General features: G+C 40.4%; 2 protein-coding genes across 4 annotated transcripts; one reads left to right on the top strand and one right to left on the bottom strand.

Annotated features, from left to right (window-relative positions):
* The first annotated feature begins 670 nt into the window (after positions 1-670).
* Positions 671-10,759, top strand: LOC306893123 (uncharacterized protein). The gene is made up of 5 exons (XM_079454717.1): positions 671-701; positions 2,877-3,011; positions 7,404-7,492; positions 7,567-7,684; positions 7,878-10,759. Exons 2-5 carry the CDS (start codon positions 2,903-2,905, stop codon positions 8,072-8,074), a joined length of 513 nt encoding a protein of 170 aa, XP_079310843.1. The 5' UTR covers positions 671-701; positions 2,877-2,902; the 3' UTR covers positions 8,075-10,759.
* Positions 8,449-22,769, bottom strand: ppfibp1a (PPFIA binding protein 1a). Of its 3 annotated transcripts, XM_079454715.1 has the most exons (26): positions 22,539-22,743; positions 20,617-20,722; positions 19,554-19,642; positions 18,713-18,918; positions 17,529-17,618; positions 17,271-17,384; positions 16,516-16,626; positions 15,701-15,793; positions 15,439-15,556; positions 15,039-15,100; positions 14,854-14,938; positions 14,436-14,524; positions 14,069-14,184; positions 13,813-13,864; positions 13,359-13,518; positions 12,760-12,889; positions 12,450-12,581; positions 12,210-12,360; positions 12,009-12,120; positions 11,762-11,850; positions 11,559-11,678; positions 11,095-11,220; positions 10,359-10,547; positions 10,070-10,228; positions 9,900-9,965; positions 9,308-9,828 (listed from the first exon to the last, which is right to left on the bottom strand). In XM_079454715.1, the coding sequence occupies exons 3-26, from the start codon at positions 19,615-19,617 to the stop codon at positions 9,751-9,753; spliced, it is 2,712 nt and encodes a 903-aa protein (XP_079310841.1). In that variant the 5' UTR covers positions 19,618-19,642; positions 20,617-20,722; positions 22,539-22,743; the 3' UTR covers positions 9,308-9,750. The 3 variants fall into 3 exon arrangements, with proteins under 3 accessions (XP_079310840.1, XP_079310842.1, XP_079310841.1); XM_079454714.1 differs by lacking the exon at positions 20,617-20,722 and having other exon boundaries at positions 8,449-9,828; positions 22,539-22,769; XM_079454716.1 differs by lacking the exon at positions 20,617-20,722 and having other exon boundaries at positions 8,449-9,828; positions 15,451-15,556; positions 22,539-22,769.
* Positions 22,770-23,350: the final 581 nt, after the last annotated feature.

The raw sequence follows: 23,350 nt of genomic DNA, 5'->3' as shown, positions 1-23,350 counted from the left end.
TGGTTACATCAAAAAGCTAACGCAACGAAAGTGATATTCGAGCAATTTGGATAAAGGCCTACTGTATGTATTTGTAAATATATACATAGAAAAAATAAGTTTGTGCATAACCTCATGGGGCTCGTTTATTGCACATGTTGTGGTAAAGGCTGTTCTCCATCCAGGAATCTGCATTTGACAGCAACTTCTATGCCAAGCCACACAATACATTAAGACACACAAATAAAGAGATGCAGAATCGAAATAGTTTAGCCGTTTATTATATTACTTGCGCTTGACATAATTGATAACACTGACATTGCAGGATAAGTTGTTCATACTATACATGCATAGTTAACAGGATTTATGTGTTCCTGCAGCTCAGTGGAAGATTTCAAGGGAACACACACATTGGTCAAAACGTACAGCTTGGACGCTGTGTATTCTGCTAAAGCATAAATGTTAAGAATGTACATGTTTACAGTTTTATAACAACACATATAAATAGGCATCGCATACGGTCACAATGTTGTCAATAAATGTAATAAGCTGTAAAAGCTATACACTTCTCTCTACACCGATAAGCTCTTTCTGATCATGAGCCAATGAAAAGTGAAGTGGGCGGGAAATGTGTTGCCCCGCCCCATCGTCCAGACTGCACTCTGTCTGGGTCTACCAAAAAAACAGGCGGGGCAAAGAGGAGATACAAACATGCAAGGTATGTGGACAACACAGCATTAATGAGCCTTGAATCGTGTGTAAACACTGCATTACATCTTAAAGAAACGATAATATTCGTTTTAGCCGTGTCATTTGACCCCTTTAAAGCAAGTGTATACTAGTAAATACACGCGATTATTAGTGCCACATGCTAAACGCCAGTCACTCACGAATTGACACATCCTCTGTCATACACATAAGAGAAGTGGTTTTTGCAATATTACTGTATTCGATCATCGAATCATAGCATGTGAGCTGGCTAACAAACTGCATATTTACAGAAGTATGATCATGTTGTTAAGTCTAAACAGTGACAGGTTTTGGGAAAAGTTTGATTGCATTCATTGACAATGCAGCTGCGGTATGGTGAATTGAACACGCTGTTTCTCTCTGCCGCTCACTGCACAGTGTAGATGCAGAGAAAGACCGTCCTGACATTTATTTCGTTATATTGAAGTTTAGTACAACGTGGCTGAAAGTTTTTCTCTTTCTCTACTGATCGTGTATATCCGGTGTGTGCGCTCTCTAACTGGACCGGGTGCTGCAGCTCTCTCGCGCGGTTCCGCCTTTTTTGTTCCGATGACATCACGTTATTATATTTATTTACAACTTTAAAATCGATTTATGTTTATTTGTGAATCGCAGTTGAATCGAACAAATATTTAGTCGTGCTTTTAATCGCCTCTGCTGGCACTGGCATTAGAGGTGAAAAGAAAGAGCAGGCTTTGGAAGAATGCCCAGCATCAGAAACCTAGAGGCCATGACAACATTGGCTGTTGAGGAGGTGAGCCCCTTTCTCATCAGCTTTTGGCCAATGATGAGAGAGGTTAAAAAATCATTAACTATCAGTGTTTCCAGATGTTTGTGTCCAGCTAACGTCAGGTACGCGTGGGTCCTTGCTTTAGTTTGAAGTTCAGTGAGATGCATAAAATTTCATAATGGGTGCCGTAAAACCTGTCACCATACAAGGCTGTAAATGTACTTAGACCTATTTTGTCTAACAGGCTTTGCATTCTAACACGCACTCCTGGGAACCAAAGCAAATGTTTCTAAATAGCGTGGAAATCGTGACTATCAGCATAAAAACGAGGCCTTTGTAGGAGCTCACATACAAGCTGCAGAATTCTGCAGGCCTGCTTGCCTGGTGGTTTCAAAAGCTAGAGGGACAGGTGTATTGGGATGACACTGGGGCTCTGGGCGGTCTGGGTAAGGCCAAGGTCGGAAGTCGCTTCACTCTGGACACTACGATCCTTCCTATACACAATAATGCAAGTTGCCTAGGGCGCCTGAACCACCAGGGGGCCTCCTTGAGTACCGAATCAAAAACACTATTGTAAACAGATTTGATGTAGACGCAGATTGTTCTGTCACAAAATTTACAGGAATCATTAGGAAATTTCCTTTTTAATACATAATTTATTTAATTACTGTGACATACTCGGACATCATGCAGTGCGCGCAGGTGATGACATGTGATGGTGCGTCTTTACATATGGCCTTGGCTTTCAAACGAAGCTATGCGTCTGTAGCGGAGAGAAACGGCAATAACGTGAAGCAAAAGAACAAGAAGGCATGCGTTTTTGTACTATTTCAAAGTCTTAAAAGTACAGATTTACAAATTCAGTATTTTTCTGCTGGCATTCAGGTGGTTTGACTGTTTGATAAACCTGTCACTGTGTCAGAAAGGATCCAGTTTGCCAAACACCCCACTGCAAAACCCAGTCACGAATAAAAATAAATGGAATTTATGTCGGCCATCCCACTGAGTTTAAAAGATACGGAAATACGTATTTCTAATCCCCCGAGTTATAATTTTTTTAATGAATATTAGAATCTGTTTTGTCTAGCCATCTATCGACACATAACTCAAATTTTCGCCACTAAATCAATGCAGTGCCATCTGCAGCTTTCATCTGGTGTCTGTATAATAAATTCAAGGGCTTTTTAAAAAAAATTATTTAACCTTTATTTAACCAGGAAAGGTCCCGTTGAGTTACAATAACTCTTCTCCCAGGGAGTCCTGGCCTGGTTTTTAACATTTCTTATGAAGGTATTATAAGAAAAAGATTAAATGCTGACTCCAGTGGCTCAGATGTATGAGAAGTAGCACTGAAGTCTTACTTGTTTGAGTGTTCTGACATTTCTTATGTGTTGCAGGAGATCTGCACTGGCCCTAGATCAAGAGCCCAGGGTGTTGACCTGCATGCGAATGTTGGTAAAGATTGGAGGAGGAGCAGCCGGAGCTAAGGAGTTGATGCAGCACCAAGAGGAGGAGCCTGACACCAGGGAGGAAGAGCAGCGCCTTGGAGGAGGTAAGTATAGTCAATAGGTGTGTTTGACTTCATGCGGCATCGCAAGAACCGATAGGCAGATGACTTCACATTACCGCAAGAGAGGTTTTTTATTTCTCTCGCTGTACTGATATGTCATCCGCTGATTGGTTCGAGCGGCGCCGCATGAAGAATGGAGGGGGGTGGTTCGGTAAAATATTTTTTTAGGGTCATTTTTTTTTTTTGCAAATAATATTGAGATTTGGCGCATAACCCCCTGTTTACACATTCAGGAATCTCGGGGAGATACACGCTCCGGTGTTTCCCCCCTTCTATGGAGTACGTACTTCACACATGGGTGAGCCACCCTGCATGTTACGGATTGCGGTGAAGATGTGCAGGTCAGCCACTTGGCCTTGAACCCTGAACCTTCTGGTTCAGAGTCTGTGCTCATACCCTATGAGCCACTGAGACCTGCACACTTGAGACAGTTCTCCAGGCGTGTTCGTCTTGCGCTTTACGTTTTAGAGACATGGGGAAAATGCAGAAGCATGCAACCTCTTAACAACCTGGCCTTGAACCCTGAACCACCTGGTCCCCCGTCAGTGCTCTTACCACTGAGCCACTGGGATCTGCACACTTGAGACAGTTCTCCAGGCGTGTTCGTCTTGCGCTTTACGTTTTAGAGACATGGGGAAAATGTAGAAGCATGCAACCTCTTAACAACCTGGCCTTGAACCCTGAACAACCTGGTCCTCTGTCAGTGCTCTTACCACTGAGCCACTGGGATCTGCACACTTGAGACAGTTCTCCAGGCGTGTTCGTCTTGCGCTTTACGTTTTAGAGACATGGGGAAAATGCAGAAGCATGCAACCTCTTTACAACCTGGCCTTGAACCGTGAACCACCTGGTCCCCCGTCAGTGCTCTTACCACTGAGCCACTGGGATCTGCACACTTGAGACAGTTCTCCAGGCGTGTTCGTCTTGCGCTTTACGTTTTAGCGACATGGGGAAAATGCAGAAGGATGCAACCTCTTAACAACCTCGCCGTGAACCGTGAACCACCTGGTCCCCCGTCAGTGCTCTTACCACTGAGCCACTGGGATCTGCACACTTGAGACAGTTCTCCAGGCGTGTTCGTCTTGCGCTTTACGTTTTAGAGACATGGGGAAAATGCAGAAGCATGCAACCTCTTTACAACCTGGCCTTGAACCGTGAACCACCTGGTCCCCCGTCAGTGCTCTTACCACTGAGCCACTGGGATCTGCACACTTGAGACAGTTCTCCAGGCGTGTTCGTCTTGCGCTTTACGTTTTAGCGACATGGGGAAAATGCAGAAGGATGCAACCTCTTAACAACCTGGCCGTGAACCATGAACCACCTGGTCCCCCGTCAGTGCTCTTACCACTGAGCCACTGGGATCTGCACACTTGAGACAGTTCTCCAGGCGTGTTCGTCTTGCGCTTTACGTTTTAGAGACATGGGGAAAATGCAGAAGGATGCAACCTCTTAACAACCTGGCCGTGAACCATGAACCACCTGGTCCCCCGTCAGTGCTCTTACCACTGAGCCACTGGGATCTGCACACTTGAGACAGTTCTCCAGGCGTGTTCGTCTTGCGCTTTACGTTTTAGAGACATGGGGAAAATGCAGAAGCATGCAAGCTCTTAACAACCTGGCCTTGAACCGTGAACCACCTGGTCCCCCGTCAGTGCTCTTACCACTGAGCCACTGGGATCTGCACACTTGAGACAGTTCTCCAGGCGTGTTCGTCTTGCGCTTTACGTTTTAGGGCATGGGGAAAATGCAGAAGCATGCAACCTCTTAACAACCTGGTCCCCTGTCAGTGCTCTTACCACTGAGCCACTGGGATCTGCACACTTGAGACAGTTCTCCAGGCGTGTTCGTCTTGCGCTTTACGTTTTAGAGACATGGGGAAAATGCAGAAGTATGCAACCTCTTAACAACCTGGCCTTGAACCGTGAACCACCTGGTCCCCCGTCAGTGCTCTTACCACTGAGCCACTGGGATCTGCACACTTGAGACAGTTCTCCAGGCGTGTTCGTCTTGCGCTTTACGTTTTAGAGACATGGGGAAAAAGCAGACGCATGCAACCTCTTAACAACCTGTCTTTGAACCCTGAACCTCTGTTAGTGCTCTTACCCCTGAGCCACTGGGATCTGCACACTTGAGACAGTTCTCCAGGCGTGTTCGTCTTGCGCTTTACGTTTTAGAGACATGGGGAAAATTCAGAAGCACGCAACCTCTTAACAACCTGTCCTTGAACCCTGAACCAACTGGTCCTCTGTCAGTGCTCTTACCACTGAGCCACTGGGAACTGCACTCTTGAGACAGTTCTCCAGGCGTGTTCGTCTTGCGCTTTACGTTTTAGAGACATGTGGAAAATGCAGAAGCATGCAACCTCTTAACAACCTGGCCTTGAACCGTGAACCACCTGGTCCCCCGTCAGTGCTCTTACCACTGAGCCACTGGGATCTGCACACTTGAGACAGTTCTCCAGGCGTGTTTGTCTTGCGCTTTACGTTTTAGAGACATGGGGAAAATGCAGAAGCATGCAACCTCTTAACAACCTGGCCTTGAACCGTGAACCACCTGGTCCCCCGTCAGTGCTCTTACCACTGAGCCACTGGGATCTGCACACTTGAGACAGTTCTCCAGGCGTGTTTGTCTTGCGCTTTACGTTTTAGAGACATGGGGAAAATGCAGAAGCATGCAACCTCTTAACAACCTGGCCTTGAACCCTGAACCACCTGGTCCTCTGTCAGTGCTCTTACCACTGAGCCACTGGGATCTGCACACTTGAGACAGTTCTCCAGGCGTGTTCGTCTTGCGCTTTACGTTTTAGAGACATGTGGAAAATGCAGAAGCATGCAACCTCTTAACAACTTGGCCTTGAACCCTGAACCACCTGGTCCTCTGTCAGTGCTCTTACCACTGAGCCACTGAGATCTGCACACTTGAGACAGTTCTCCAGGCGTGTTCGTCTTGCGCTTTACATTTTAGAGACATGGGGAAAATGCAGAAGCACGCAACCTCTTAACCTGTCCTTGAACCCTGAACCACCTGGTCCTCTGTCAGTGCTCTTACCACTGAGCCACTGGGATCTGCACACTTGAGACAGTTCTCCAGGCGTGTTCGTCTTGCGCTTTACGTTTTAGGGCATGGGGAAAATGCAGAAGCATGCAACCTCTTAACAACCTGGTCCCCTGTCAGTGCTCTTACCACTGAGCCACTGGGATCTGCACACTTGAGACAGTTCTCCAGGCGTGTTCGTCTTGCGCTTTACGTTTTAGAGACATGGGGAAAATGCAGAAGTATGCAACCTCTTAACAACCTGGCCTTGAACCGTGAACCACCTGGTCCCCCGTCAGTGCTCTTACCACTGAGCCACTGGGATCTGCACACTTGTGACAGTTCTCCTGGTGTGTTCGTCTTGCGCTTTACGTTTTAGAATCATGGGGAAAATTCAGAAAATAAGCTCCAGGATTTGAACATGAACTTCCATTCATAAAGTAGGAGAGTTCTACCACTAAGCCACTGCGGCATTGGCATGAAGACTTTATTTTTTGGTAGCAATAGCTTCATTGTCTCATATTCCTAAAGAACCCTAAATGTTCCGGGGCGAACCACAACTTCCATGTACAATGCACGAAAGTTCTACCACTAAGCCACTGTGGCATTTACGTGACAACAAAAATTCTTGGCAACAATCCCTGTTTAATATTGGTAAAAAAAACTAAAATGATTTGTTTTCCAAACTTCAAGTTCAAAGCACAAAAGATCTGCCACTGCGGCATTGATGCGTTGACTTCATTTTTTGGTACCAATCCCTTCATTGTCTCATATTCCTAAAGAAGCTTAAATGTATCTGGGCGCGAACCACAACTTCCATGTACAATGCACGAAAGTTCTCACACTAAGCCACTTTGGCAGTGAAGGAATGACATAAATCTTTGGTTACAATCCCTGTTTAGTATTGGTAAAAAAAAATGCGTTGGGGTTCAAACCTCAAGTTTCACGTTGAAAGCACAAAAGTTCTACCACTAAGCCACTGCGGCAGTGGCGTGTCGACTTTATTTTTTGGTAGCAATCGCTTCACTGTCTCATATTCCTAAAGAACCTTAAATGTACTGGGGCACTAAACTACAACTTCCATGTACAATGCACGAAAGTTCTACCACTAAGCCACTGTGGCAGTGACATGACGACGTAAATCTTTGGTAACAATCCCTGTTTAATATTGGTAAAACAAACCTAAATTGCTTTGGTTTCCAAACTTCAAAACACGAAAGTTCCACCACGGCATTGGTACGTCTACTTTATTTTTTGGTAGCAATCACTTCATTGCATCTTTTGTTTTCTTCATAGCTGCATAAGAAAGTTATTTTAAACCCTTCTGTGTTCTTGCGGCAGGTCAACAACCAGGCTTTGAACACAGGACCTTCTGGTCTGGTGTTATACCACTGAGCCACTCTTTCCTGCAAATGCTTTCTGTTCTCTTGGTAATTTAATCTTTTGTTTTCTTTATAGCTGCATAAGAAACCTTGTTATCACAACCTCCGATGTTCATGCACAGGTCACCCACCAGGATTTGAACACAGGACCTTCTGGTGTGGTGTTAGTGCTCATTCCACTGAACCACTGTGCAACCAGCATGAAATCAGTGTTCCACAGAGTCTGTGCTGGGATATGCAGTGGTTTTTGGTACAGGTTCTTTCTTTAACAGGCTGATAAACATCAAAGTACATTTACATTTAGGCAGACGCTTTTATCCAAAGCAACTTGCATAGAATTATCATATACATTGCATTATCCTATAGATTTTACATCTACAATCCCCTGAGTCAGTTCTGATCTGATCTACAGAGTCAGTTCTGGGGTGTGCAGTGGTTCTTGGGACAGGTTCTTTGTTTTGCAGGGCGATAAACACCACAAAGAAGGAGTCAAACCGGGGCTTTCACGTGTGCGCAAACATTCAACCACTGTACCAAAGAATCTCCACACCTCCCTCTCTTCCCTGCCCCTCTCTCCTCCACTCTCCCTGTCTATCGCTTCTCTCCTTCCCTGGCCCTAATAATAATTAAAGAGCAATAAAGAGCCTTCAAACCACATTTAAGCCAGTCTTGATCCCCTAACACCCAACCCAAAAAGCCTAATTGAAGGCTTGAACAATATTTAAACCAAATTCATGTAATACTCAGACAAAATGGTATGTATGTGTGTAAAGTGTGTAAATATATGTTTGAGCATTTAAAAATTGTATCTGCAATTACCTTACATTCTTGCTTCCAAAATGAAGGTAAATTTCATATTTTCCAGACTCAATCATACAGACCTCCCCGAAGATTTTTTTAGATCCTATTAAACATCCGAAAAACTGTTTAAATGTAATATTCTGTGTATTGTTATAGCTACACCTCATACAAATTAATTTATCAACATCAAACCAAGAGATTTTCCACATTTTATTGGAATTAAGTGCAATAATTTTGACAACGTTCAAACCGGGGTGTACACAGGATTTTGTGAAATACAGTGGTCCAAAAACTGACAAACAAAAAAAAGTTTGTTGAGCTAAACATTGGACCACAAATTAAATAACAATAGCTAAAACCATGTCTGTCTTTATATGTTCATCAGTGATGTGTACACACATGTTCAACTGATATTTTTATACAAATATTACCAGATTGAAATACAATAGATTGTTTATTAAAATGGGTCAAATTAAAATAATATAGAAAGAAAATGAAAGAACAAGAATTAATTTTAAAGTGATGCGTTTGAAATATTTGCAAACAATATTGTTGTTTAATAGGCTAAACTTAATAGGTTAAACACAGTTACAGAACTAATGAAGGTCTTGACACAATCTAATTGGGAGTGCTCTAAAAAGATGGAGAAAGTGCCCCAGCCAGCTTTTTGCATGTGTTAATAGACGCTACATGTGAATTTCCGCTAAAATTGTTATTATAAAACATAACACATTTAGCTACTTACATTGCACTCTTTCACATTTAAACCTGACCTTGACCTCAAATGTCCTTCCTTTCTTCATTTGATTGGCTCGATTAGACTAAATACAGTTTATCCTATTATGCAATTTTTCCACGACGTTTACTATACACCATGAAAAAACTACCAAGGTCCGGACGTCGGGGACATAAATGGTGAGCACCACCATGCGTTCAACAGGTTTAGTTAAACAGTTGGGAGCGTCTGACTGTCATGGTTACTGTTGTCTAACTGCGTAACATCAAATCACATTTCGTAACATTTGGTCTAGTGCCGATCTTTGAGCAACATTCAAAACGCTTCATAGAAATACATTTATTGTTAGAAATGATTCATTTCATATTATAGAAAACCGAACAGAATAGGAAAGTGACTTAATCTACCATTGCAAAAAACCTCCAGGAAATTTCTGATAGTCGCTTCATGTAGTCTTTCAATTCAGAATGCTAAGATTTTGTGAAATAACAGAAGGTTGTTACTTTGCACAAAGTTAAGTGTTTTATTATATAAAATCATACCTTCTCCCCCCAAAGTACAAAAGGCATTTACAATCAAAACAGCAGTTTACATTCAGCCAACCTTTACCTTCATATAAACACTGTTTTTATTAAGGTTTGGCTTATGTACCTGCTAAAATATAACACAACAGCATTCACTGTAAAATCAAACAGTTTTCGGCTTGTTGAACACTTACTGTAAAGACAATAAAGACAATATTAACTCTACAGCTTATATAGTCAACATTTCAGTCATCATCTGTGGCATTTGTCTCAGGCAAACGAGAGGAATCGTCCCTCAAAAATTCATCCTCTTTCAGCATGCTCTGGAAAAAAGTACAATTATCATAAATCTAAAAATAACAGTGAACTTTATATCATAAGACGACACACTCACTGTCAGGCTATTGATTCCTTCTGAGAATGCACCTATCCGTCGCACAGTCCCCTCAGAGTCCTCCATCTGCACACAGCAAAATATTTTAGCTGCAAGTACACTTACAAGTAGACCCTTCCATTCATGTTTAGCTGTTGTAGTTGCTTTGTGGTCTACAATGTTGTCTGTACCTGTTGTAATTGATCCAAGCAGTCTTCAGATCTGTGAATGTCTTTGTGAAAGCTGCTGCTCATGGGCATCTCCACATTCATGGGACAAATGTACTCTTCTGTATCTTCTTGACGTTTTCGCCTCAATGTACCAAACCCTCCAAATGACAAACGTCTTGGCTAAAAAGTGGTAACAAGAAAAAAGGATCAAAGTGATTACATTTAATACATAATGGTGAATCAGCAATATGTAAAATCAGATTTTTAAAAAGAAACAAACTTTAATGTGTTGCTCAAAGACATTCTATACCTTCACTTTGGCTGTGGCCGTGAGGAGCATGTAATCTGGAGTCTCTAGATATTGCTGCTTTTGTCTCTGAGAATCTGAACCGATCAGAAGATGGAAGTGGGTCGCGAGGTGACGTCTCAACAGTGTTTTATTTGGTGGAATGTTGAGAAGCAAAGCCATTGTTTCAACATTGAAGCGAGACTCTAAAACCTACGATTAAAAGAAAATAAGAGAAATAAGTAGGGATGCCTCGAAATGAAAATTCTTGGCCGAAGCCGAATACGGAACATAGCTTTTCGTATTTCTTCTTTTTTTATTTGCCAATTATTTCACTATTGCATAAATGGTCAAAATATGCTCTGTTTATTTAGTCTGGTTTTTCCATATAATTCAATATGACTTAAAATAAAATTGAGCAACACAAGTGGGCCTCTCCCTTCTTGAATAGCTGAAATAATGTAAGGTACCCCTAACAACAACCCTAACACTTAATTTAAAGGTGTCATTCAATATTATATGCTAAAAATATGAATAAAGGTAAACTGTTGGATTATTATTGGCTACACTGCAAAATAAGCATCTCTGCCCTTGTTGCTGCTTGATCATATCACACGTCATATTCACTTATTCGCGCGAACCCCGAACATGTTTTTTTGCTATTTTCGGCGAATTATTTTTCATTCAGGGCATCGAGCAGATAGCCCAATATTTTGCACAAATAAACACATTGTATGCAGTTATTAGTAAGTTATTGTACCATAAGTCCTCCGTGGACTCCACTTCCTCTCAGGTTGGGTGCATATTCGGCCAGATCGACAGAGCGAAGCCACTCCATCACCCTGTGATTGGTCCACTGACAGATTTCAGACGGTGTGGGGTTTATCTAAACAGAGCACATGACAAAAATCTGTCATATACACATGAAAAAGTAACAATGTGGATAAAAGGGTCACCACATAAGTACAATCTTAAAAAAAAGGTTCTTTGATCCCATAGGTTCTTTATGGAACCAAGAGGTTCTTCTTTGACATCTGAAGAACCTTTCAGTTTCAAAAAAGTTATTTGTGGTGGTAAAAAGGTTCTTCAGGTTTTTAAAAAAAAGTAAGAAAGATATGTTTCTTTAAAGAACTTTCTACTGAATGGTTCTTTGTGGAACCAAAATGGTTCTATGGCATTGCTGTGAAGAAACTTTTAAGCATCTTTATTGTATTTATGCCCTACCTCGGTCGGTCTACGGCGGAGACAGTCGGGGTCATAGCAGTTGGTGCGTAGAACCTGGATGGCCCTCTTAATACTGAGGTGGTGGAGCACGCTGCCTACTTTTAGACCAAGCAGCTCATCCTGAAAAAAAATGTATTTTGGGTAAGGGTTAAACTCACTTTAATACAGCAACAATGGAAAAAGATGACTTGAGCATCACCTACCACAGTCATATAGTGAAGCATCCGTCCATCCACCCGGCCCTCATCAAAGTGAGATTTATACTGAGGCAGACCAATGTCATCCAGCCACCCTTTGAGATTACTAAAATTATTCTGTGTTTTTATTATAGACTTAAAACAAATGTTAAATACAATTACAATTATATAATCACAAATGGAAATCCACGTCATCACTTAATAATGACATATATCCTAGCTGTGAGAATACAATTGTAACTGCGTCACTTACGAGTAACCCAGTTGTAATCCAGTTTTCCCAATGCATCTTCATCCTCTGACCCCAGCACCTGAAGGGCCAGCAGCAGTTTCTTTCTGTGTAAAGGGTGCCTGATGCCCAATTCCTTAGGTACAGTAAGAAACTTTTTGTTTCTATACAAGACACGTTTTTGACAATTAACACAAAATATTTTGTTTGGCTTCTTCAGTTTACCTTTTCCAAGTCATGCTGAGATGCTTTCAACAAAGTTTCTCCTGAGCGGATCCATTGCTGTGCTTGGTTTTTGTACAATCCGAGCCCCTGTTCCTGTAACCACTCGCACACTTGCTCTTTATTCCAGCGTGAAAATGGGCTGTCCAGCTCACTGAGAGAGAGACAATGAGAATATTAAATGTTAAACTGCCTCAAAACAAATTACTCCAATAAGAAGTCTCAAACTTTAATTATACGTACTTATTATTGCGTCGCTGCAAGTCATGTGACCAGCCCAGTCTGGGACCCGCTGTAGCTCGGACTCCACCCCTCTTAAACTCTGCATTTGGAGATTCATCTAGATCATCCGAGCTTGACTGACTTCTCTTCATCCTGATAAAGTAATTATACACATACGTTACATACATACATTAGGAAAAAACATTTGACATGACCTTTTTATTTATTTGGTTCTTTATATAGAATTAGGAAAACTGTTAAAACCATATGCGGTTTTGACTTTCATTTAATTTTATTATAAGAAATGTTAATGTTGCAAACAGAAAAAGACCTTCCAAAAAACTTCATGATCCCTTTTGATTTCTTCTTTCCTTCAGGCGAGTGCGTATCCGATGCTTGTGTCTTCTGATTTGATACTCCGGCCAAGTCCAAGTGCTCTGCTCCTTTCCGCTGTCCTTCATCTGCCAACAAAATGTTTCAATATTGGGTTTCATCTACAGCAATGCTTTGGGTAGTATACGTTTATGCTGGATGCTGATGTCTTAAATAGTCTTAAAGGCGTTTTTTTAAAGCTATGATTTAATGCACGCTTACCTTGAACATGGCTTACTGATACTGTACGCGTACTTTTATGGCAGGCAGGCTAGATTGTGTCAAGAGGACATACCGCCACCTACTGTCCCTGTGTGTTTATATATCTAATCTTATATTTTACGTATCATATTTTACTGTTATATATGGAAAACGTGTGAGGGTTAGGTTGCAACCATTTGACACAAAAAATGGCAGCCTCAAAAGTAAATATTTTTTTTAGAGTTTATGAATACTGTGACAGTTACACGTTTTTTTTTTTCACAATTATAAAGTCAATACCATTGTTCATATATTAAGCCATACATCGCTCTATACCCAAGGATCCCTTTAACTCACCCAAGTTTGGTGCACTGCTTGTCATCTTGTGGCCTCTCATCTTGAAGAAACCACGTCCGAAAGAGGAACGAGTTCTTTTGGAGCCAAAACTGTCATTGCCCCCTGAGCTGGACTGAGTGGGGGAGACGCATGGCGAGCCTCCATTTTTACCGGCTCCATCCTGACATATGAAAATATAAATGTTACTAAAGATGTGATACTACAATTAATTCTGTAAATAACCACCTCCCGCGATTTTCCAGTTCAAACAAATCATATGAAAAGAAATTTTATCAAAACCAGTTTATTAGGTAAAAAACTATTTATGGAATATGGTTAATAGCACTTGATGATGTCGATCACGATTGCCTAATGCTGCTAGAGGCAGTCTGTACTGTAGAGGGAGTCAGTGGTCTACCAACAGGATAGACTTGAGAAATGCACTACGCAAAATATATATAAAATATTTAAGCACCTCATTACTGCTCGCTGCACAAGGCCTCTCTGTCTGCTGAATTTGAGAGACACTGAAAAATAAAAAAGTTAAAAGAAATGAACAAATTAATTATTAATCAAACCCAAAACAAATTAATTATTAAATAGACCCAAGGAAAGTTGCATGTTTTGTCAAGTAACGTCCAATGGTAGAAAGAGACCGAACTACACTAAACATGCTTAAGAAAAAACTGTGTACATGAGTCTGTTATTCAAGGCAAGTACAGTAAACAAACCTTTCTGTAGCTCTTTGTGCATGGGGTCCTAGCGTGCTCTCCGCTGCAGGTTTGGGTGTGGTCACCGTGGTGACGTCTGCTTCAGGAAGGAGTTCTGTGCATGGAATGAGCTGAGGCTAAAGAGAGTCCGACAGGAGACAAGGAATGAGCAGAAACATTTACCATGTCAGAATTCTTCTGAGACGAGTAGCAGGCGGTGACCAGTTTGAAATTACATCACAGGATACTTCCTCCAAACAACAATTCTCGTAAAGGCCAAACTGTTATTTTCTATCACAATGAAAAGAACGGCGAGGAGGGGGCGTAAAGGAAGTCTATGGAACATCCTGTGTATATAACCTATGCAAGGAAGACAGAGTCCACATACTTCATCCGTATCCTCTGCAACCTCCTTCTCGGCTTCTTTAGTTATCCCTACATGCAGCTGCTCTTGTTTGTCCTCTTCTCTGGTTTTATCTGAGAAAACATGAGACCGTTATGAGACAAGATTAACCAGATGAAATACAGAGAAAAGCTTTGTGGGAAATATTGTTTCACATATGCCCCACAAACGAATTCAGTAAAGCCAAATTTGAAGTTTGTTGCATAATTCCTCAAAAATAAATTCATCTGTGGATGGTATATTCCTCAAAAATAAATTCATCTGGGGATGGAAATTCATCTTGCAGTGCATGTTTGGATATACAATGTTAAAGTAGAATAAAAAAAACGATTTGGTTATGATTTCTTCAGTTTGCTTTGATATTGCTCAGACAAAGCATAAAAGCAAGCGATTGACAGCTCACCCTTTGATTCCTGCACTGACATCGCCATATCCTGAACTCTCTTGTAACGCACCAGGTGCGTCTGCAGCTCTTTTATTTTAAGATCCTGAAATCGTAAAGTCAAGAAGTGTGAATTAAAACAATTGTGGGAGGTTGTTGTGATTCGCTGTGACCACAGCGTGATAAGACTTCATATAATTTCATACCTTCTCATCATTAGATGCGTTTAAAGACTCGACAGCATTCCTCATTCGCTGGATTTCTTTGTCTGTACACAGAAAGCAACCCTGGGTCATAAGGTGTTATTTCAAGATTCATCACAGTCAAAACAGGACACGTTGAATATTTTCAAACAGTGAAGCCTTTGCCAACATTTGAGATGTTGAAAGGTAGAAATTAATAGCAGTCCATGAAAAAATGCTGAGATACATTGCAGGAATACTTAAAAAAAACACATCTGTATGACTACAGCTAAAATCTGGTCACCATCAAAAAGCTTGCCTACACACGCATAGCCTTACTCCATACATTCCTACACAATGTTTTTTTAAACTTGTTGGCAGAAATTCTCCCCCCCCAATTTTTTTATAGTACAGTGTTTAGTACCTTTCTCTGCACCTTGTGACTGTTGTGTGGTGGTGGTCTCCAGGCGAGTTTCACCCTGCAGTTTGCTAAGAGCCTGATCTCTCTCCTCCAGCTGCTTCTGTAATGCCTTCAGCTCCTCCTGACAAATCCAATACATTTGCACAAAATATTTCTTTATCACTTTTGCATCTGCTAAAGGCTTACATGTACTACAAGGTACTACAAATAAGTCATTGCGTCCCTACATGCATTTGAGAATGATCACGTGTCATGAGGTACTTACTTTGGTAAAGTGAAGATTTCTCTCGTATTCTTGTCTCTCACATTCCATGTTAGTCAACGCAAAGCGCATGTCGGTGACCTCCTGATAAAGACCCTGCGGAGAGAAAAAAATTATTAGCTGTGAGTTAAAGGATCAAAACGCTAAGAATAGTATCATAATCCAAATAATGGACGAACAATTTTTTTTGTGTACTGTTTAATACAAATGTAACTGATAAATTGAATGGTAAAAATGTGCTAGTTTGAATGGCTAAATTATGTTAGGTAAAACTGAATGAATGTGTACAAAATTATGCAACTATTAAGATACAATATGGGGTATGTAAAAACAAACATGGCATGCTCAGCAATACACCTTAAAATCTGTATAGTACACTTTAGAATTTTATCCATATTTTCGTCTAGCGTGGAGGAAACCCAGCCCATTCTTTAAGTCTGCAGAGGATTTCTGGTTATTGAAACCGTAATTCCCCACAGGCTAACGCAAGTAAGAGAAAGCTGAATGAGTCCAGTGTAGTCTGGACTTTAACGGACGCAAAGTTTTATAACAGGAAATAGTTCTGGTACTCTCACCCTCAGCTGGATACAGCTGACTTAAGCTGCAATTTAACTCCCGAGGGAACCACAGGATGGTCAAACCAATACGCAGGTCTAATAAATAAAATAAATATTCGGCCTGTCAGTTCAGTTTAATCTGTTCTACATTTGAAGCATTTTTGAGGTTCCGTAAAATTTTTGGACATTCATTTTACAGAGCTGTGGCGCTGCACCCCAGGAACGTTCGTAGTGGCGATGGTGTGATAAAATGATAGTTACCGTGCTTTCTCTACGATCCCCTTCTGCTGCGGCCAGTTTTAGTTTCAGACTCGATACCTCTGTCAGCAATTCCAGTTTTTCAGTCTCTAAAGCACTCCTGCTAAGGAGCTCCTTCACAAAACACAAATGTTTTTGTTAAGTTGTCAAGTTATCCTTTCTCAGAGTTGATAAGAAGAACAGTTGAAAGAAGGAAAAGAAAGAACACTGACATGAAATGTCCCTTATGGTGTGTTTTTCATCATTTTGGGAGCCTGAGATGCTCATTGACCTCAAATGTCAAACTTGGCATGCCATACTAAAATGTACAGAAACATGAATGATATTAAAGAGATGGGGATAAAAGCAAGATTTTCAGTTAAAAACAATATAAATTTGCTTAAAGCTTTTTTCTTAAAAAAAGATGGTATATAATTGTGCATGTCTTGAAAGGGCTTAATATCCATAATATTATTCATCCATGTGTAATATATGGCACACCAAGATGTGTAACGCAAAAGTTGACATCAAAGCCGAGGCAATGACGGGAAATATGTTTTCCAATCTCTGGATTTTAACAGTGTCCATCCATCCAGGACTTCATCCAATTTCATTATGTGGATTCCATGGATAAAAAGAAAACCATCGAGGCTTGAAACAACATGAGGGTGAAGAAACATGAAGCATTTACATTTTTCACTGAACTTCTTAAAAAAATTATACAAATGATTATTGCAACAAAGCATGCGTATTGGTTATTGTGCAGTCTGTTATCACACCTGCTGTAGTAATTCTTCAGTGGCATTCAGCTTCATGCGGTGCTCCTCGAGGCTCGTGTCCAGGTCTCTTATTTTTTCTCCCTGAACCTCCACTTGGTCTGTCAGAACACTCATCTGGAATTAAAATGTGAAATATGTGTGTTGTTAACTGAAACAAGCAGTCAGATAGCAAATAGAAGAGCAGCAGGGCATAACTTTCAGAAACTCCAACAGGAAAAACTTATAAAATCTAAACTCTAAATATTTTTGACAACACACCTGCAGCACTAGACATTCTTTGTCGGTTTCCAAGCGGGAGAGACGCTCCTGATAGACCGAATCCCCAGATGCAGTCCCATGGCCATTAGTCTGGAAATATACACAACAGCTTAGTGTTCTAGTGTTTAATACACATTTGATATAAGATGGAATCTACTGTAGGATTTGTGGGGTTTTAAATCAAATTTGACCTGGAAATAATCTAGAATAATCTTAAAATTTGAAAAGAATTTGCGATACGGAGGAGCAAATATGGTTTTTGCACTAATCAAACAGGCTTAATTATGACACAATATGTTCTGTACAAAAAGTAACATGCGAAAAAAGTGTGAAGGACACATTGTATTTTTGATTTGTCAAATTCTAGGCAGTCAAAAATATTAACTTGGTAGATTCTGTGAAGAAGAAATCATGTGCAGCCCTTTTTGAGTCGTGTGAGGTTTCTGCACAAAAATTTAAGAATACAAGATCCATGTGAGATCAGGTTTTCACATTAGATGTTTTTGATGCACAGAAGTGGAAGTTTCATGAAGCATTGCTTCACTGCATCAGATTCAATATGGAAAGTAGGGACCAAGAGCTGAAATGCACTTAATGCAGATGAATCAGATGCTGATTTATAGATGGAAAATACGTAGAGGGAGACGCATATACATCATACACATACATGTGTAAACTATTAAAAAATATATTTTTTTCTCTGAACTTTCCCCAGAAAGAACTTATTTCACCCCAACATCAAATCAATGCCACATTTATTGTGAAAAAAATATTTTCTAGCACCAGACTGGTCATGTCTGGGTCAGTTTACATACTGTTAACATGTCATACCAATTAAAAGTGATGAATGATATTGAGGGAAAACAACACAGCCTAATGCTCACATTTACCCAAATGACACCTAAATAAACTATGCCACTATGCTTTTTGGCAAAGACCCTGACATATTTCCTATACGAGTGAAGAGAACAACATCCATATCAAATATGCATGAACATCATGATTTTTATGATTTCTTAAAACACTTTCAAAGGTCTCTGAGGGACATAGAGCCCATTAAATATTATTAACAGAACTCCCTTAACTTAAGTTTATTTAAACATCAAGGATACACATGACTAGATTATTTAACTGAATTATTTGTGCAATAACACCAGCCTGTAATTCATCTGTGGAACACGCACCAGTCGGCCTTGCAGCCACTCCATCAGACCCTCAGATGTGGTTTCAGACACCTGACTGCGCAGGCTCTCTTTTTCCTCTGGATCCATCAGGTCCAGTGCAGCTCGCATGTCCTCCAAAAGGTGCAGCACCCGAAGGCTGCCCAGGAAGGGCGAAGTGGGTGACTGACAATCAAACAGGCCGTTGGTGTAGCCCATGGCCTTAGAACCTGTGACAAGTGCAGGAACGTGGATTTAGGGTTAGATCGGCTTGGTGAATTTGGATTTAGGTTTAATAATGAGTATAGAAATAATGAGTGTGTAAGTACTGGTTTTGCTGAAGCTTATTTTAAAACAAAACCTGAAAAAAGCTCAGGTCAGAGGACTTTGGCAGGACACCTGATGGTTTATTGTCAGATGAGTGAATAGAAAAGCAGAACTTCCCAAAGAAAATCTCTCTCACTCCAAGCACTGACTTTCACTGCTCACTGATGTGTCCCTGATGTTCTCAGAGATGGACAGCATTATGGAAGCGTACGGAATAAGCATTAGATTTCATCAGTGCTTAAATAGTGGAAAAACCTTGTAATGGCCCTCATTATGCGCTAAGCTTTGGCTGGAAGCAGTTTTGCAGCTCAACCAAATCTGCAAAAACTGATAGGCTAACCATTTTTTCCCATTTCCCATATTCTATAAATGAACAGTTATTATTTCCAAGAAACACAAACAGAGACCCTTCAAGTGCAACATTCATTTTGAAATTTTCCTTTGTATAAAGAAATCAAACTAATGCATGTAGGGACAAAGTGTAAATACCCGCTCCGTGCCGACAGTGATATCTCGATTTGCAATTTTTTTTCTGTACCTGCAATTATGCCATCCATCTGCTCCAGCGCAGCTGCCAACATTTCACTGGCATCAGACATCATGATCACCTCCCTTCAAATCCAGCAACTGTGACATACAAAGTAAAGCCATTATAAATGTGTGTGCCTGGTAATACAAATTCTGCAACAACAAAAAAACACCAGTAATGAGGAGTTTGCCTTTGACCGCACAGAACGGGAGGAATCAAGCATGAGATAAGACACAAACTCCCGGGATTTTTCTGTGTGTTGGAATGATCAGAATTCCAGACCTTCAAAACGAGTCCCAGAGGCATCATATCCAGCTAATAATCTCTACACAAACCTCCCGAATGCTCCCGAAAACAGAAAGATCCCTAAACATCCTGGGATTACCATTCAAAATTGATTCTACATTTGCAGCCAGGACAATTATTTTCATTTGGTTGAGTCAAAAAATAAACATCATGAGAACACATTAACTTTAGATGTATAGGATGAGATACAGCCTACTGATGGTCACGAATTGCCAACATGTGATGTAAAATGCTCCAAATTAGCCCATTTAATCTGGTTACAGAGTGGGCAGGAGGCACCGCTGAAAACCTCAACAACTAACACAGTGGTCTTTGTTTGTACATTTACCCTCGACCCCCAGAGAGACCACTGGAACATGCTTTACAGGACAAATCTTGTGGCACATACTGAACGTCTCTCCACAACAAACTGCATAACTCAATACTTGAGGGAGGGCAAGACAAGACCACGTCATACTACAGTTTTACAGAGAATGAGGAGCGATTCAGGGCTTTGTTTATGAAAATTAGATTTTGTCTAGTCAACGAGTCCTTTGTGTACAACTGCCTGCTTGCTGTTCAAAATCCACCCTTAGGGAATCTTTAAACTTTGTGTAGTTTCTTACTAAACTATAAATGATTGTTTAACACATGAAATCAAACCTCTGGCCACAAGAAATTATCAAATCGCTACACAAAGTTCATTTGGACAGAGTAGGGCTAGAAAGAATAGAGTTGAAAGTAAGTTATGATCTTTTGGATTTGAGCTGACATTCAGATCCATTACCACATGTTGAAATACTAGCCAAAGTGGAGGTCTTTCCCAGCTTGAATCCAAGGCTTTCCAGGGGCTCCTTTTTACTTTTGGCTTACAGAAAACATTCTCCACGTCCCTAGAGGAAAAGGAGCTGTATTTAGTCAGCTGCCTGCATCACTTCCTATGGGGAAGCCCTTGACTTCTGGCAGTTCCTTAAAAGAACTAAAACTTTTGCATTTTGATGGCAACTTTAAAACTTCTAAAAATGATGAAGCAGAGATACAATTTGGACAAAAGCTGACCAATGACAGAAAAAAGAAAGTGATGGAAGCCCTTATTGAGTACAATAATCAAAATTCAGCGTTCTGTTGTTTTTTCTTGACCTTGCAGTCACATTACAACACAATCTAAAGCTCAAAAACGACAATCACACACAGTTACTACTGAAATCTGGTTCTATCTTCTCTGATGAGAACCAGCTCTGTCGCTTTCAGATATTTTGATTTTCCACTCCAAGCCGGGATGGAAAAGCATTTGAATTAGAGGAGCCCGTGGTGATGGTGTGGAGTGATTTTTGGCTACAGACACAAACTTCTTAACAATACTTTCCCCTGCATAAAGCAGCAGATTTAAATCAGCGACAGAATTTTCTGATCAATCAGAGGCCCGTAAGGAACATGTCAGTCTGACTTAATTTACATCAGAACTAAATGTTTTGTCCCGCCTTCTTAATGGATCAGGTCGACCCCTCTCGACGGCGTACCATGCACAAGTCTCTCCTCGACCCTCATGACCAACTCCGTTTCGATAGATACCAAACCTCCCCCTCATCCAAATTGCTAAACTCCTCCAGATGTGCGCACTCACTCACTCACTCACTCACATACTTTAGCAATTTCCCTGCACTTCCTCTAAACATAGATATCAATACAGCCCTCCCTAAGGCGAGAGCACTGTCAGCTCCTCGCACAAATTAATTCCCATGTTTATTTAGTAAATATGCAATAAATTAAAAGACCACATTATCCTTAAAAGGGTTGTGAACCAAAGCTACAGAAAGGGTCGTTGGGATTGGCCGGCTGCCCAGGCAGGCTTACCAGTACAAAGGTAAATGTCACTCTGATTTATTTACGTAGTGTGACGTTGGCCAGATGTGGAGATAGGGGAGGAGGTGGGGGTGCATAGAAAGAAAAACAATCCGGGGTTCATGCCACTATTCAGCATGAGCTTTGTCCCAAATATATAGATGCAAGCTACTGAACTACACACTATACGATACTACAGATGTGACACACATGTTGCTTCTATTGCGTAGTAATCATTTGGATTGCACAGGATGCAGGAGCTCAAATATCCACGTAGGAAAGCTTTCAACTACAAAGCAGTAAGAAAAATAAAACATGGTTTGTTTAAAAATAAAGCAGCATGTTTATAAATAAACAAGTGCAATAAGCACGTTTTTGAATGAGCGAAGTTAAACATGGGTAGATTTGTGGTTACTTTGGTTGTATACAATACAAAGCATAGTGAAACTATACATGGTAAAAAAAGGGTGGTTCAAAGTTTTTGAATGAAAGAAAGTAACTATATCACCAGAAGACCAGAGACAACTCGTACCATAGATCACAGGCTGAGAATGATACAGAAGTTAACTACAGAATGAGCTAAAATGGGACTACAAAAGTCAAAACATAAGACAATGAGTAGAATATTCGAGCTTTACATTATAAATGTTTAAATATGAACGTGTACATAGTATTGCGATATTTATTTTACTAAAACAAGATTTATTTCTAGATTTTTTTAATAATGATGCCGTGATTAAAGTGCTGTAAACGGACCTAATTAAATGACATGAAAACCAAAAAGGATGAAAAAACTAGTTCATCAGACGCGTCCGTGTGACAGTGGTAAATAAAAAATAACTTTTTTTGCCATCTTAAATGACTCACCTTCAAATCAAAAACAGTCCTAAAGTTTTCCGGAACGACAAACTTCCTCTTGGTTTCTTAAAAGTATGTGTCGAAAGTCAAAACGCACTCCCTAGACTCTCTCATATTGTGTAAAGATGAAGTGAACGGGTCTCAGCGTAAATCAATAGACAATTCACAACTTCAAGTTGAGTTTTGTGCGCTCAGCTGCGGTTGCGCGTGTCCCACCAATCAGGACGAAAGGACGTGACTAAAGTCTGGTAGGCGGAGCTTGGTAGGCCGAAAGTTGCCATTAATTAGCCGGGCCTGTTAGCTAATAATTCTCGTAATTAACAACTCAGTGTTTATTTTCAAATGAAGTTATTTTTACGGTTTATGGTGTTAGTATTCGTTTTGTCACCTCGTCTTGAGATGTTATGGTTGGTATTTTATTCATTTTATTACTGAATAAGTCTTTGTTTTATATAATATATATAAAGACATGCAGGTATATTCAGGAGTAAATAGATGCACTAAATAAAATATATTTCTTTTTAATTATTGAAGTGCTGATAAATTAACGGTCGACTATTTTATGGTATTAAAGAAAGTTATGACATTTAACTTAAGGAATGATTTAAAATGTACAATGTCGTCCTCCAGTGGAAATAAAGGGAATTGACTATCTTTGTTGAAGAGGTATGAGCAGACCTAGCGTTGAATACTAATATAATTATATTTCTTAACATAATAACGCTAATTATTATACAATACGTACTTTTTAATATGTTTTTTTGCGAGAATTAAACAATGAGAGGATTCAAAGATGGGTGAAATTAACACATTGCTAAATA

This window comes from Barbatula barbatula, assembly GCF_947034865.1.
Source record: "Barbatula barbatula genome assembly, chromosome: 4".
Lineage (NCBI taxonomy): Eukaryota > Metazoa > Chordata > Actinopteri > Cypriniformes > Nemacheilidae > Barbatula > Barbatula barbatula.
The sequence above is the reverse complement of the archived record's forward strand: the minus strand, read 5'-3'. Positions and strand labels throughout refer to the sequence as shown.

What these genes read in the sequence shown, in the direction of transcription:
- LOC306893123 (XM_079454717.1), top strand. Translation starts at nt 2,903, where the DNA reads ATGCGAATGTTGGTAAAGATTGGAGGAGGAGCAGCCGGAGCTAAGGAG. An exon ending in AGAGCAGCGCCTTGGAGGAG is followed by an intron (nt 3,012 to 7,403) that starts GTAAGTATAGTC and finishes TTCTTGCGGCAG; the next exon opens with GTCAACAACCAGGCTTTGAA. An exon ending in AGTCTGTGCTGGGATATGCA is followed by an intron (nt 7,685 to 7,877) that starts GTGGTTTTTGGT and finishes TGGGGTGTGCAG; the next exon opens with TGGTTCTTGGGACAGGTTCT.
- ppfibp1a (XM_079454714.1), bottom strand. Translation starts at nt 19,617, where the DNA reads ATGATGTCTGATGCCAGTGAAATGTTGGCAGCTGCGCTGGAGCAGATG. An exon ending in TTGCAGAGGATACGGATGAA is followed by an intron (nt 14,185 to 14,435) that starts GTATGTGGACTC and finishes GACTCTCTTTAG; the next exon opens with CCTCAGCTCATTCCATGCAC. An exon ending in GTGCAGCGAGCAGTAATGAG is followed by an intron (nt 13,519 to 13,812) that starts GTGCTTAAATAT and finishes TTCATATGTCAG; the next exon opens with GATGGAGCCGGTAAAAATGG.